General features: G+C 39.4%; 1 protein-coding gene across 1 annotated transcript in view; it reads left to right on the top strand.

Moving 5' to 3' along the window:
* Window positions 1–14,208, top strand: part of UNC13C (unc-13 homolog C) — a 613,702-nt gene that overhangs the window by 327,121 nt on the left and 272,373 nt on the right. The window contains exon 17 of the mRNA XM_032593636.1: window positions 9,362–9,518. Within this exon, the coding sequence (XP_032449527.1) occupies window positions 9,362–9,518 (157 nt within the window). The remainder of the gene's footprint in view (window positions 1–9,361; window positions 9,519–14,208) is intronic.

The following is a 14,208-nucleotide window of genomic DNA, read 5'->3' as shown; positions in this document are numbered from 1 at the left end:
TTACCACATTCTTATCAATAAGGTTGCTTCTGTTTATGAGTAATTGTTTTATATATTTGGGGGCTCCGGTATTCGGCGCATAGACATTTATAATTGTTAGCTCTTCCTGATGGATAGACCCTGTAACTATTATATAATGTCCTTCTTCATCTCTTGTTACAGCCTTTAATTTAAAGTCTAGTTTGTCTGATATAAGTATGGCTACTCCAGCTTTCTTCTGGCTTCCAGTAGCATGATAAATAGTTCTCCATCCCCTCACTCTGAATCTAAAGGTGTCCTCAGGTCTAAAATGAGTCTCTTGTAGACAGCAAATAGATGGGTCTTGTTTTTTTATCCATTCTGATACCCTATGTCTTTTGGTTGGCGCATTTAGTCCGTTTACTTTCAGTGTTATTATAGAAAGATACGGGTTTAGAGTCATTGTGATGTCTGTATGTTTTATGCTTGTAGTGATGTCTCTGGTACTTTGTCTCACAGGGTCCCCCTTAGGATCTCTTGTAGGGCTGGTTTAGTGGTGACAAATTCCTTCAGTTTTTGTTTGTTTGGGAAGACCTTTATCTCTCCTTCTATTCTAAATGACAGACTTGCTGGATAAAGGATTCTGGGCTGCATATTTTTGCTATCTAGCACCCTGAAAATCTCGTGCCAATTCTTTCTGGCCTGCCAAGTTTCAAAAGAGAGATCAGTCACGAGTCTTATAGGTCTCCCTTTATATGTGAGGGCACGTTTACCCCTTGCTGCTTTCAGAATTTTCTCTTTATCCTTGTATTTTGCCAGTTTCACTATGATATGTCGTGCAGAAGATCGATTCAAGTTACGTCTGAAGGGAGTTCTCTGTGCCTCTTGGATTTCAATGCCTTTTTCCTTCCCCAGTTCAGGGAAGTTCTCAGCTAATATTTCTTCAAGTACCCCTTCAGCACCTTTCCCTCTCTCTTCCTCCTCTGGGATACCAATTATGCGTATATTATTTCTTTTTAGTGTATCACTTAGTTCTCTAATTTTCCCCTCATACTCCTGGATTTTTTTATCTCTCTTTTTCTCAGCTTCCTCTTTTTCCATAACTTTATCTTCTAGTTCACCTATTCTCTCCTCTGCCTCTTCCATCCGAGCCGTGGTGGTTTGCATTTTGTTTTCCATTTCCTTTAAAGCGTTTTTCAGCTCCTCGTGACTGTTCCTTAGTCCCCTGATGTCTGTAGCAAGAGATTCTCTGCTGTCCTGTATGCTGTTTCCAGCCCAGCGATTAATTTTATGACTATTATTCTAAATTCACTTTCTGTTATATTATTTAAATCCTTTTTGATCAGCTCATTAGCTGTTGTTATTTCCTGGAGATTCTTCTGAGGGGAATTCTTCCGCTTGGTCATTTTGGATAGTCCCTGGTGTGGTGAGGGCCTGCAGGGCACTTCCCCTGTGCTGTGGTGTATAACTGGAGTTGGTGGGCGGGGCCGCAGTCCGACCTGATGTCTGCCCCCAGCCCACCGCTGGGGCCACAGTCAGACTGGTGTGTGCCTTCTCTTCCCCTCTCCTAGGGGCGGGATTCACTGTGGGGTGGTGTGGCCCGTCTGGGCTACTTGCACACTGCCAGGCTTGTGATGCTGGGGATCTGGCGTATTAGCTGGGGTGGGAAGGCAAGGTGCACGGCGGGAGGGGGGGCAGGCTTAGCTCGCTTCTCCTTAGGTGATCCACTTCAGGAGGGGCCCTGTGGCAGCAGGAGGGAGTCAAATCGCTGCCGGAGGTTTGGCTCCGCAGAAGCACAGAGTTGGGTGTTCGCGCGGAGCGAGCAATTTCCCTGGCCGGAGCCGGTTCCCTTTGGGATTTTGGCTGGGGGATGGGCGGGGGAGATGGCGCTGGCTAGCGCCTTTGTTCCCGGCCAAACTGAGCTCTGTCGTCCGGGGGCTCCGCAGCTCACCCTCCCTTTGTCCTCCAGCCTTCCCGCTTTCCGAGCAGAGCTGTTAACTTATGACCTCCCAGACGCTAAGTCGCGCTTGCTGTCTGAACACAGTCCGTCAGGCCCCTCCGCTTTTGCAAGCCGGACTCGGGGGCTCTGCTTGGCCGGCGAGCCGCCCCTCCGCCCCGGCTCCCTCCCGCCAGTCCGTGGAGCGCGCACCGCCTCGCCGCCCTTCCTACCCTCTTCCGTGGGCCTCTCGTCTGCACTTGGGTCCGGTGACTCTGTTCTGCTAATCCTCTGGCGGTTTTCTGGGTTATTTAGGCAGGTGTAGGTGGAATCTAAGTGATCAGCAGGACGCGCGGTGAGCCCAGCGTCCTCCTACGCCGCCATCTTCCAAATTTTATGTATTTTTAGAAAAGAAAAATATAAAGAATTTTTACTTAAGTCAATCAAATAAAAATTTTAAGAAGTATTGGGTTGCTTTGTTTCATGCTAAGTTACAAAAAGACTTGTGAAATCAATAATAGGGTAAAAGTTGAATTAACATTTAAAATATATGTTTTATATATATGCTTTTCTGATAAGGGTAATAAAACATGTTAATGGTAAATGATTTTTAAAATACAAAATGTATTTTTTAAAAAGACAAAACTTTATAGCTCTATCTGGACATAACATTGTACCATTTTGATTAATACTGTTTCCTGCCAGGATTTTGGTTGTTTTTTGCCTATACCTATGTGTGCATGTGTGTACATGCATGTGTGAATGTGAAAATAATATACAAAGGTGTTTGCCTCTTGCCCATTTGGCAACTTACAGGGTTCCTTCGGAATCAGTATTTGTTAACCACCTGGGTATTGTCAGCATTCATCTGCAGACCTTGAACTGCAAGTCAAGCCTCTAAAAATGTTGTACTCTTTCCCATAACTTTATTTAAATGCAGCTCTCCTTTAGATTGGTGAAAGATACTTACCTGCTCTTATTGGTGGACTCTCCAACTAGTAGAGTTAGATTTTCCCCCCCCTGGATGATCTAAACAACCTGTGAATTCTTGCTGGAAGCAAAATGTAAAAGATTTTATATAATTCCCAGGATATACTGTTCCCAGTGTTCTTCCAGCCCTGTTTTTCTAACTAGCATCAAATCCCATTACCTATTTCCTATTGCACAAGCTGTATTACAATCTTGGGAGTTGTGTACCCTTTAATGGATGTAGAGGGAGTAGGTGTGGGAAACAGAGACAGCTCTTTCCTGCCTGGGGAAGCCATCACCTTGGAATAGTGAAGTGATTGATAGCCTTGCTGGCCAGTGGCCGAGGCCCCAATCTTTTACAGGGTATATGCTGTATGGTTGTTAGAAACATCCTCCTGTTATCTGTCTTGTCAGGTTAACACTTCAGGAGTTTAGACTTTAGTCATCTGCTGAATATCTCTCAATCTAACCAGCTGCCCTAATGTTAGGCAGAGTCCTCCCAGGTATTGGGAAATCTTAGATGGGTACCCTAATTTCTAGTGCTTTTATGACTTCACATTCTTTTTTGGGTTTCTTGGATATTTCCATGGGAAGTTTCAAGGGATGAATCATATGCAGCTAGCTACTTCCAGTTGTTCCCCAGAAATTATCTCAATTAAATTTAAATCAGAAAGCAAAATATTTCTGTTGCCAAAGACGAATACATGCCTAATGCTCTGGAAAGTTTAAAATATATAGCAGTTATAAGCAGAATGCTATTAACCTTCATAGTTATTGTCATCATCATGGCACTAACTGCCAGGCACTTCAAGAAATGTTTACAAAGCAGTTAGATGTTTTGGTAAACTGTCACACTCAAGGTAATCAACCACATACAATGTACACTCTAACTCTACACAGCCAATACCTTTCGCTCACTTTGCTTTTGTTTTCATTAATAAACATTGGTCAACTCCTCTGTACAAGAAAAACAGTAGGCTAGAGGAGGGCTGAATAAGATGATAACCAAGCATGAACTAAACATATTCTGAAAGAAACAGATGCATGTACAAGTAATACGCAACATTGAAGAGAGAAGGAAGAGGATAAATTATGAGAAAGCTACACTCTAGTAGTTAAGAGATACGGATTTGAACTTACATTGCCTGAATTCCAATCCTGAATCACCTTACTTTCTCTATGACCTTAAGAAGGAAAACAAAATTAGAAAAGGAAAGAAATGTTTAATTACAGCAAACGCACAGAGGGAGTCAGGCTTCAAAAGCACTGGCAAAACGAAACAAAACAAAGTAACACAACATTTCTAAGGTTCTCTAGTTTACATGGTATTCTTGTGCTGTTCTTGGTGAGACACAAACCTGGCTTTCATACTTTCAGAAGTCATAATCTTTCAGATATAACATGGGTAAAATCAGGTTCAAAGCTGTTTTGTTAGAAAGTTTAGGTTTCATAGAAGAATTATTCAAGTTTTATATCTTGGAGATTCGAAAATGTGATTTTGTGAGTTTTAGATTATCTCAAGGTACAAAATATTTTGTTACTTCTTAGTGTGGTATGTGAATGGCTTTGTCATATTGCAAGCAGGGTGAAAATGTCATTTTTTTGCTTCTATGTCTTCCTAAATTGTTTTTTCTGCATCTAATACCTACTCGTTTCAATTTATCTTTACACCACTTCAGAGTCACCTTTCCAAATTTGTCTGATAATGTCAGTTCCCTCGGCAAAAATCTCTGCCAACTTCATATAGTCCACATGAGAATGTGAAAATTCCTTAGCTTGAGACCAACAGAATCTGTCCTTGACCCACTTTACCTTGGTCACCCCTGGCACCTCCCCACTTTTCATCCTGTTTCCTCTTGGTGCATCCTGTCTCTCCACTAACGTTGATCTTGTTAAGGTTACAATTAAGTGTGTTTGTCAAGTCCAATAGTCTATTTTCTGTCCTTGTAAGACTTCCTCACTGAACCTAACAGCATCAATCGTCCTTCACCTGCAAAGAAACTTCCCATTCCCATGGTTTCCCTGATTCCAGTGTCCTGACTTTCCTTAAATCCATCTGTTTTTTTCCTTTGGCCTGTCATAGAATTCACTTATTTTTTTTTTCCTTTCACAAGTTCCTTACATGTTGGTGTTTCTCAAGTTCCACACTTTGACATTTCTCTTTTTATGTTGCACAATCCTCCTGGATGACCTTATCCTTTCTCATGGTTTTGACTGGTTCCAATATACTTAGTGACCCTTAAATCTAACTGTCCAGTTCAAGTATCCAATAAGCTGGTGGGCATTCCTATGTGAAACCTCTACAAGTACCTTAAGGTCAAACTCAACACATAATTCCCACCTTACAATTCCTTTGTCCTGTTTTGTTCTCAGCCCACTTAGCAAAAGTACCCGTTACCCGCACTGAAACCTTGGAGCGTAACCATTTCTTTTCCCTACCTCTCAGCCCTCCTCAATCACCATGCCCTGACCATTTGTCTTCTTTCAGTGTTTTTCAAATTCATTCTCTGCTCCATATTTCTATAGCTACTACCCTAGCTCAGACACCCACCCTCCCTTCCCTGTACAGCCTCCTAATTGAGCTCTCTTCTCTAGTCTCACCTTCTTTAAATCCATCCTAAAGTTTCACCAAAGCCAAGATCATCTATTTAAAATTCAACAATCATGGGGCAGCTGGGTGGGTGAGTCAGTTAAGCACCTGACTCTCAATTTTGGCTTAGGTCATGATCTCATGGTTTGTGAATTCGAACCTCACATTAGGGTCTGTGCTGACAGCTCAGAGCCTTTGGGATTCTTTCTCCCTCTCTCTCTCTCTCTGTCTCCTCCCCCTGCTTGTGCTCTCTCTCTCAAAATAAAAAATAACCTAAAAAAATTCACTTTCTATCCATGTGAACAGCTAGAGTTCCGTGGAGATTTAATTTTTTTAAATTTTTTACTTACACTGACTCTAAGATTTTGAATTTTAGTTTGAAAAAGTCCTTTGATCTATAAATTAGATCCAACTTGCCTAACATATTTCATGAGACTGTCCTACACACACCCTCACTTTGGTTTTGGTCAAACCTAGCAGAGAATATTCTCTTGGAAATTTGGGATCTACCAACCTAAAATTTCTAGGGTTCACTGTACATGGCATTTTTTCCCTATTATGCTTTAGTTTATACTATTCCATTCCCCTGGAATACATCCTTTACCTATCAGTGACAGCAAGCCCTATGCTTGATTTGGCTGTCTCCTAGTTATGCATTAACTCTTAGCCCAGTCTCATTTCAAAGAGTCTTCCTTGACCTTTCCCTGACCCACCAGACCACAATATGCACACTCTAACATACTGTCCCTTAGCACTCTGTTAGGCTTTTCTTTCTCATAACATTTACATAGTTGTATTATATTTCTTATAGGACTGATTCTCCCATTCGTCTGCAAGTGGATTCATTACTATATATCCAGTGCCTCACATGGTACTTCACCTTTAGATATGTCGAATAAATATTTATTGAACCAAATTCTAGGGACACTAAATTCTTCACTCTTTCATGGCCATTACATGAACTCTAATCCCCTAGACCTTGGCTCAGGCATTTCCCTCTCACTTATCCTCTGTGGGCTCACCACTAGTGGGCTCAACTCAGCCTTTGAAGCTTTGTCCTCCATCAGGCTTTGTACCTTCCTCTAGCCTGTGGATACCTCAGTAATAGCACCCAAACTTTAGATACTCTGGAACAGCACTTTCTCTTAGATGAGAAAATTAGTGTTTAAGGTGTGTGCCTCTCAATTAGGGTATGCATATTTTATACCAGGAGCATGTTTTAATCACCTCTAGATTCCTGTCATGAAGAATCATTCCAGAGCTACAGTAAGTGTGTAGTTATTGAAGGGAGAGTAGTCTGGACAGATGCCTTTAATATAAAAAATGGAGAAAAGATTAAAGGATGGAAAAACACTAGAATCCATTTTTTTTTCTAATCACTTCTAATAAGAGAAAGTATTATAACCCTACCTTTTAACTATAAATTGAAGTTGTTTTCTAAGAAAACTTTAAAGTGTAAAAAAACATTTATTTTTACTGTTTTTATAATTGTATGAATAATATGTATTAACATCAATGATAGGTACATAGCAAGGATTGTATTAAATTATATAACTCAAAATCACTCTCTCATTGTGGTGTTAAAACTGCTTTGAGGCCCCAAAAGCAATGAGAATCTTCATCACTAAAACATTGGCTTACCAACTCAAAGTATAAAATAGGCAAACTTGGTTGTTTGTATCCCCCATCTTCCCATATTACACTCATTTTTCCCTCAGATGGCTTATAGCAGTGAACGACGTTCAATAATTGTGTCATCTTCATTATAAAACTTTCAATTTCACCTACAAAATTCTCACTCTGAATGCCTTCAGCAGGATATTTATTATGTTTCTCCTTTATTTCTGCTCAAAGTCTCTGCCAAACTTCTGCCACCCTAATTGAGCCCCAAAAATGAGAGGGTAGCAGCTACCACAAATAAATACTAAGTAACTCAGCTGGATTAGGAGGCATGGATCCATTTTTCAAAGCCACGAACAAGATTATTCATCCTGGTGACCTCCAGTATCCTTTTAAATATATAATGCATGTTTAGGGGTGCCTGGTTGGCTCAGTTGATTAAGCATCTGACTCTTGATTTCTGCTCAGGTCATAATCTCAAGTTTACTGAGTTCAAGCCCTGCCTTGGGATCTGCGCTCACCATGCGGAGCCTTGCTTGGGATTCTGTCTCCCTCTCTGTCTCCCTCTTTCTCTGTCTCCCAAAGAATAAATGGACATTAAAAAAAAATAAGTAATGCATGTTCAGGATAATAAAGTTCTGGTCTTTGAGTTTCTTACTGTTTCCCTTAGGTATGGATATTTACCTCATGCCATCCATGTAGCATTGTATTTACGTATTGCATATTCCACAACTCTTGACCTCTAACTTGATCTAACAAATTTAATTGTTTGTAAATCGCTCAAAAGAACATACAGTGTTAGGAATTTTTTAATTTTATTAATATTTACCACTGGTATACTTAATAGATAGGCATTATAATTAACTTAGTGTATAATACAGTCAAAATATGTATCATTTACCTAAAAGAAGCAATCAGTATTAATCTTTCTAGGGTTAAATTGCAAAACCTCATGTAACAACTGTGGCGTACTTTGTTTTTCATAATCCTCAAAGATCCGTGTTTAAAACTTTAACCTACTTAGGGGCGCCTGGGTGGCGCAGTCGGTTAAGCGTCCGACTTCAGCCAGGTCACGATCTTGCGGTCCGTGAGTTCGAGCCCCGCGTCGGGCTCTGGGCTGATGGCTCAGAGCCTGGAGCCTGTTTCCGATTCTGTGTCTCCCTCTCTCTCTGCCCCTCCCCCATTCATGCTCTGTCTCTCTCTGTCCCAAAAATAAATAAAATGTTGAAAAAAAAATTTAAAACTTTAACCTACTTTGATCAGCCAGTATCCTGAGGAGTTCAGTGAGTAGCCTGACTGAAATTTAAGAGAAGCCACCATTTCTAGGACCATCCATTTGTTTGGAGGTGCCATTCAGGGCATTTCATTTATGCATGTACACTCTGTGTTTGTGTTCAATAATACAGACCTCAGAGATGCTTAAGTGGAGGATAAATTGCTGAGGCATGAGAACAAAATAGGATCAGATAACAAACTGAAAATTTCTTCCTTCCATGAGTATTTTATCTGTGCATTTTTATCTTAAGCTGTGTTTTCAGTTTTCACGTCTTTTGTTATAGTTCAAATGAAACAGTTTTTCTTGAGAGAAGTAACAGAATTGAACACTTGGTGCTTCTGATGTCTGTGAATGATACTATTATTCAGGGTTTAAAAGGAATGGTCTTTAAGCCTAAAGCTGGCATAATTCAATCTGCCCTCACCATTCTTCTGTTTGCTTTATTAGATCCTGGCTGTAACAAAATGCTAAGAAAACAGAAATGCTTATGGAAGGTATTCCTTTATGACAAAAGCCCAGAAACTGGACTCAAGTCAGATGTTGAATTCACTTACTCAGTAGATAGGCGGTGAAAGGGGAGACCTTGCTTCTTCAATATGATAGAAATACAAGTATAAAGGACATTCAGGTTAAAATGCAGCATTTCGGGAACTGAAGTAAATGACGGCATAGTTGCTGAAGAAGGGGAGGATCCTGTATAATGGCTTTCCCACCGTGCTGGATTCCCCTGGAAAGTGCACTTTGCGTGTGTACACACAAAACTCCCACAGTTGAAAGGAATTATGCACTCATCCCCGTGGCAAATCACATTCTAATTAAACCACTTCACATTTGTGAATGAGAAATTTTTAAAAGCCGAAATTGCTTTCTCTTTCGTTTAGTAGAGATCGTGGGAGTGTTCTCTTTTTTTCATAGATATAGTTGGGGAATTAATTGCTGACGTTAGAGGGTATGCCGTTATGTGAATTAATTGCTTTACGTTTTAAAAGTGCTTAATGTTTTTGTCTTATAGGCACTTTTCATGTCTGTCTTCTAAATACATGTGCCCTGGTGTCCCTGCTGTCATGAGCACCTTGTTGGCGAATATAAATGCTTTCTATGCTCACACAACAGTTGCAACAAATGTACAGGTTTCTGCCTCAGATCGATTTGCTGCTACCAACTTTGGTGTAAGTATTTTTTGGACTTTAAAATTTTTACTAGTTTACAGGAGTTACATTTTCAAGGGACTAGGGATTCCAGATATTCTTGGAATCTTATTGCAGGAGGCACTTCTTAGGGACTCTTAGTGTAGTGGGGAGAAGCTAAAAGTTCATTAAAATAATATTCTGCTAAATAATTTTGGCAGCCAATTGGCATCTTCACTGGATTAAATCTCCCTATCTGGAATGACCTTTTCCAAGAAGGAAACACATAAATTTTGTGATAGAGTACTGGGATTTTATAGAACTTTCTCCATGTATGCAAATTTAGGATTCATCATTTCAGATGCTATTCCCTGGTAAAAGTGAGTTTGGTTGACTTTTCTGGAGTCTGTTAGTCTCCATTTATAATTCCTCTTGGCTCTTACTGGTATTGATAGTTATTAGCATGTCTTCTGAGTAAATCATAGTAGGTGTATAGAGTTGAAGAACTCTCTGTACCTAATTAAGATGTCCACCTGAAATATTCAAATGCAGCAAGGACTCATTGAAAAGCAGAAGTGCAGGAATCCTAAGGAAACTCAAATATTTTTTTTAATTTTTTTTAACGTTTACTTATTTTTGAAACAGAGAGAGACAGAGCATGAATGGGGGAGGGTCAGAGAGAGAGAGAGAGAGAGAGAGAGAGACAGAATCTGAAACAGGCTCCAGGCTCTGAGCTGTCAGCACAGAGCCTGACGCAGGGCTCAAACTCACGGACCGTGAGATCGTGACCTGAGCCGAAATCGGACGCTTAACCGACTGAGCCACTCAGGCGCCCAGGAAACTCAAATATTTATCTGTTGCACCTGTCACTGGAACTCATTCTCTATAAGCCTTGTGGAACTGAAATTGACAAGACATAAATTAATAGTAACCAGAGTAACATGGTGAAGATCTAAACTAAGACAAAACTAGTGAAAATGGAGAATGAAGGACATGTTGCAGAGCTTTTCATGGCATCGAATCAATACCACATAGTGTCTTTGGGGATATGGACAGTGGAGGACAGGGAAAGCTTTCTGGAGAGATTCCCAAGGTTTTGAGTATGGCAACTGGTAGTTAGTAGCTCTGTTCAATAACCCTATGAGACAGGTAGTTTTATTCTCACGTGCATATGTGTGTATACATGAAATCAAGCTCCACTATAGCAAAATGATTTTCATGACACCATAATTTTTCCACCGCAATTCCAAATTGGTTCACTGAATAGATTTTGTTATTGATTATGTTGTTAGAAATTAAATTTGGGGGTATGTGTCATAGAGTAGAAACAAATGAGACTCAGCAAATAAAAATGTGTGAAGCCAGTAGGGGAAAAAATGTGCTGCTGTGTATACTCTTTTCCTGTCCTTTTCATCTAAAAGAAAATGCATGTGAGGCATGTGAGATGAGTTGGAATGAATCACAGGAAAAAGTAGTTGTTATTTAATGACAGATCAAATTAAGCACTAGTAGAAAAAAGCAGTCTGTGTTAGGAGTCACGGAATTTGAGTTTGTAGTCAAATTTAGCAAGCCAGTCCATTCATTCAAGCTTCAGTTTCTCAGTCTGCTCAATGAAGGTAACTACTGCTCTAATGTGTTTCTTAAACCGAAGATGAGAATCAAATGACGTTAAAGATAGAGAAGCCAGCTCATAAAAGCTGAAAATGGTCTATAAATATAAGTTTTGAAAATTTCATCTCTCTTGCCCTTACCTACAGTGTAAAACAGTGTACTAGCAGCTACTTCTGTTAGACACATTGACTCTTGTAAAAGTCAGGACCAAAGAACATTCCCTGGTCAGCTCAATAAAATACTGTTATGACTAATAACAGATGATTAGAACAGTTTTGTCATAAAAACCTCATCTTGGGGTGCCTGTGTGACTCAGTTAAGCATCTGACTCTTCATTTTGGCTCAGGTCATGATCTCTTGGTTCATGAGATCAAGCCTGGTATTCGGCTCTGTGCTGACACCACAGCTCCTGCTTGGGATTCTCCCTTCCTCTCTCTCTGCCTCTCTCTCTCTTTCTCTGCCTCTCTCTCTCACACACTCTCTCTCTCTTTCTCTCTCTCTCTCTCTTTCTTTCTCTTTCTCTGTCTCCTCTCTCTCTTCTCTCTCTTTCTCTGCCTCTCTCTATCTCTCTCTCTTCTCTCTCTCCTCTCTCTCTCTCTCCTCTCTCTCTTTCTCTCTCTCTCTCTCTCTCTCTCTCTTCTCTCTCTCTCTCTCTCTCTCTCTCATAAATAAGGAAACATTTTTTAAAAGTGTAAGAAAACAAAACCAAAAACCTCATCTTGGTAACAGGATTGTCTTGAGATTTCACCTGTAACATAAAGCACTCTGTTATGAAATTGTTTTGCTTTTAATATTCTGCCTGGATACACTGTAGAGAATAAGCCAGTCTTGTGGAACACTGAGCTTTTCTATCTCTGAAATAGAAGATGTGTCTTTGTGATTAATATGTATCCTAAAAGCTACCTGGAGGAAAAGAGATAGAACTTCATGCCGACCCAAAGAGGAGAAACCAAATTGATTTCATTACTTTTCAGTGACAACATGATTATAAAAACTTTATTTTGTGAGTCAAATAACTTATTTTAGAAGAGGGCCATAAAAAAGAATGTTTTTTCAAAGTACATTTTCATAAATTGTAAATTTGGTGTGTAAATGTGACTATATATTTCTCGACCTATTGAAAGTAATGCAATTTGTTTAGTCAGATATATCGAAGTATAAAGTCTCCCACCTCCAATTTATGGTCCCAAGTTCTTCTTTACCTCAATTCTGAATTTGATCTGTTGCTTGTGACTCAGGAACATCATTACGTTGGCCCTTTTTTATCCTTCTCAAAAGTGTAACTCCGACATTTGATTTTCCAAATAATAAACCAGTGGAGAAAGCTTTCTTATGACAATTGTAAACAAATATATACTTAAGAAAAAATATCAGTCTTACAATTCAGATATTTTTGTGTACAGTTGCTATTTCTCATCATGGTTTGGGTGAAAAATGATCAGGAATGAAGTGAAAAGGACAGAACGCTTGGGTGTGAAGAAGAGGAACAAGCAAAGTTTGTTGAGGAAAATCGTTAGAGAAATTGAATGACAATGATAATAAAAGAATGTAATATTATAAAAAGACAAAGGAAAACTATTTTGAGAAAAGAGAAGTATATAACATTTTCAACTGTTGCTAAAGTTAAAGTAAGATGGGGAAATAAACGACCTCTTTGTATTTGGCAAGTAGGAGGTGATTATTGACTGAAGCAGTTGATATTGAAGCCTAATTTCACAGGGTCCTTCAGTGAATGACATAGATGAATGCTTGTGTAAATTAGGTTACTCTATTCACTAAAATGTAATGCAGTCACTAAAAATCATGTTTTTAAAGAAAAGTACATAAAAATGAGCAATGTCCATGATAGAATGCCAAGTGAAAAAAACCCACAAAATTCTTTATACAGTCTAATTCCAACACTGAAAAAACAACATACACACTGGTTTAGAAATAAGACTAGATGGAAATGTGCCAAAATGCCAATGATACAGCCACCTGGTAGGATGACAGCTGATATTTTGTGGTTTTGCTTTCTATTCATCTTTATACTAAAATTGTAAAACTTTCCTATATTATCATTATATTTTATAATAAACATGTGAATCAAAGGGTGAATATGGCTAAGGAGATAGAGACTCTTCTGTTAAGTGAAATGAAAAGGGGGAAGATTGGGCAAGGGAAGATTTTACTATGAATAAAGAGATTTTATTTTTCCTGTCTTGTTGAGTCAGAATTTTTTTTATTTAAAAAGGTAAATTTACACATGTTTATAGATTATTAGGAAAGGGAGTAGTTGTGAGAGTCAAGTTGCAGATTTATCTGATGGAAAACAGGTGATGCAGTGAGCTCCCAGAGGAGAAAGAAGAAAGGTAGTGAAAGAGACAAAAGGAGAGACGTTCTTTGGAATGAGAAAGGACAAGTTCTGTTCTGAAATTTCGGGAATAGTATCCGTGTTCTTGCAGAGAATGCTGAATTTTTGATATAGGAGTGAAAAGCTGGGGTGTCATACTCCATTTCCCTAATCCCTGTGGTTGTCTACAAGAACAGGAAATGCTCATCTGCAAGGCAAAGGCTATAATACAGAGGCAGGTGAAGGATGCTGTGCAAGGTTTGGATAAGTTACCAAAGGGAGTAGAAAGAGAAATGCTTCAGGGCCATGGAAGAGGAATTCCTAGTAAAGCGGAAGGTATCTTTTGATGTTGAGGAGCATAAACTTACTGTCACAACAATATAGTGGCTTTGAGATTTTCTCAGAAGTTTTCAGCATTCTGATGCTCATGTAACAGATTTGGGAAGTTGATTATATTGACTCTAGGTTGAAATTTTGTAGAAGAGAGGCAATGGAGGGACATCTGGGTGGCTCAGTTGGTTAAACGTCTGACTTCAGGTCTTAATCTCATGGTTTGTTAGTTCAAGCCTCACATCTGCATGGTCAGTGCAGAGCCTGCTTTTGGGATTCTCTCTCTCTCTTTCTCTCTCTGCCCACCCCTGCTTGCTCACTGGCTCGCACTGTCTCTCTCAAAATTAATAAATAAACTTTATAAAAAAAATCAATTGAAGGGTGAGTGAAGCTGTCAACAGAGACATTGAGATGATGAAGCATGGGGTCTTGTTTTGAGAAGTTGTAGCAGGTGAGCCA

Source organism: Lynx canadensis, chromosome B3, assembly GCF_007474595.2.
Source record: "Lynx canadensis isolate LIC74 chromosome B3, mLynCan4.pri.v2, whole genome shotgun sequence".
In the NCBI taxonomy this organism is placed as follows: Eukaryota; Metazoa; Chordata; class Mammalia; order Carnivora; family Felidae; genus Lynx; species Lynx canadensis.
The sequence above is the reverse complement of the archived record's forward strand: the minus strand, read 5'-3'. Positions and strand labels throughout refer to the sequence as shown.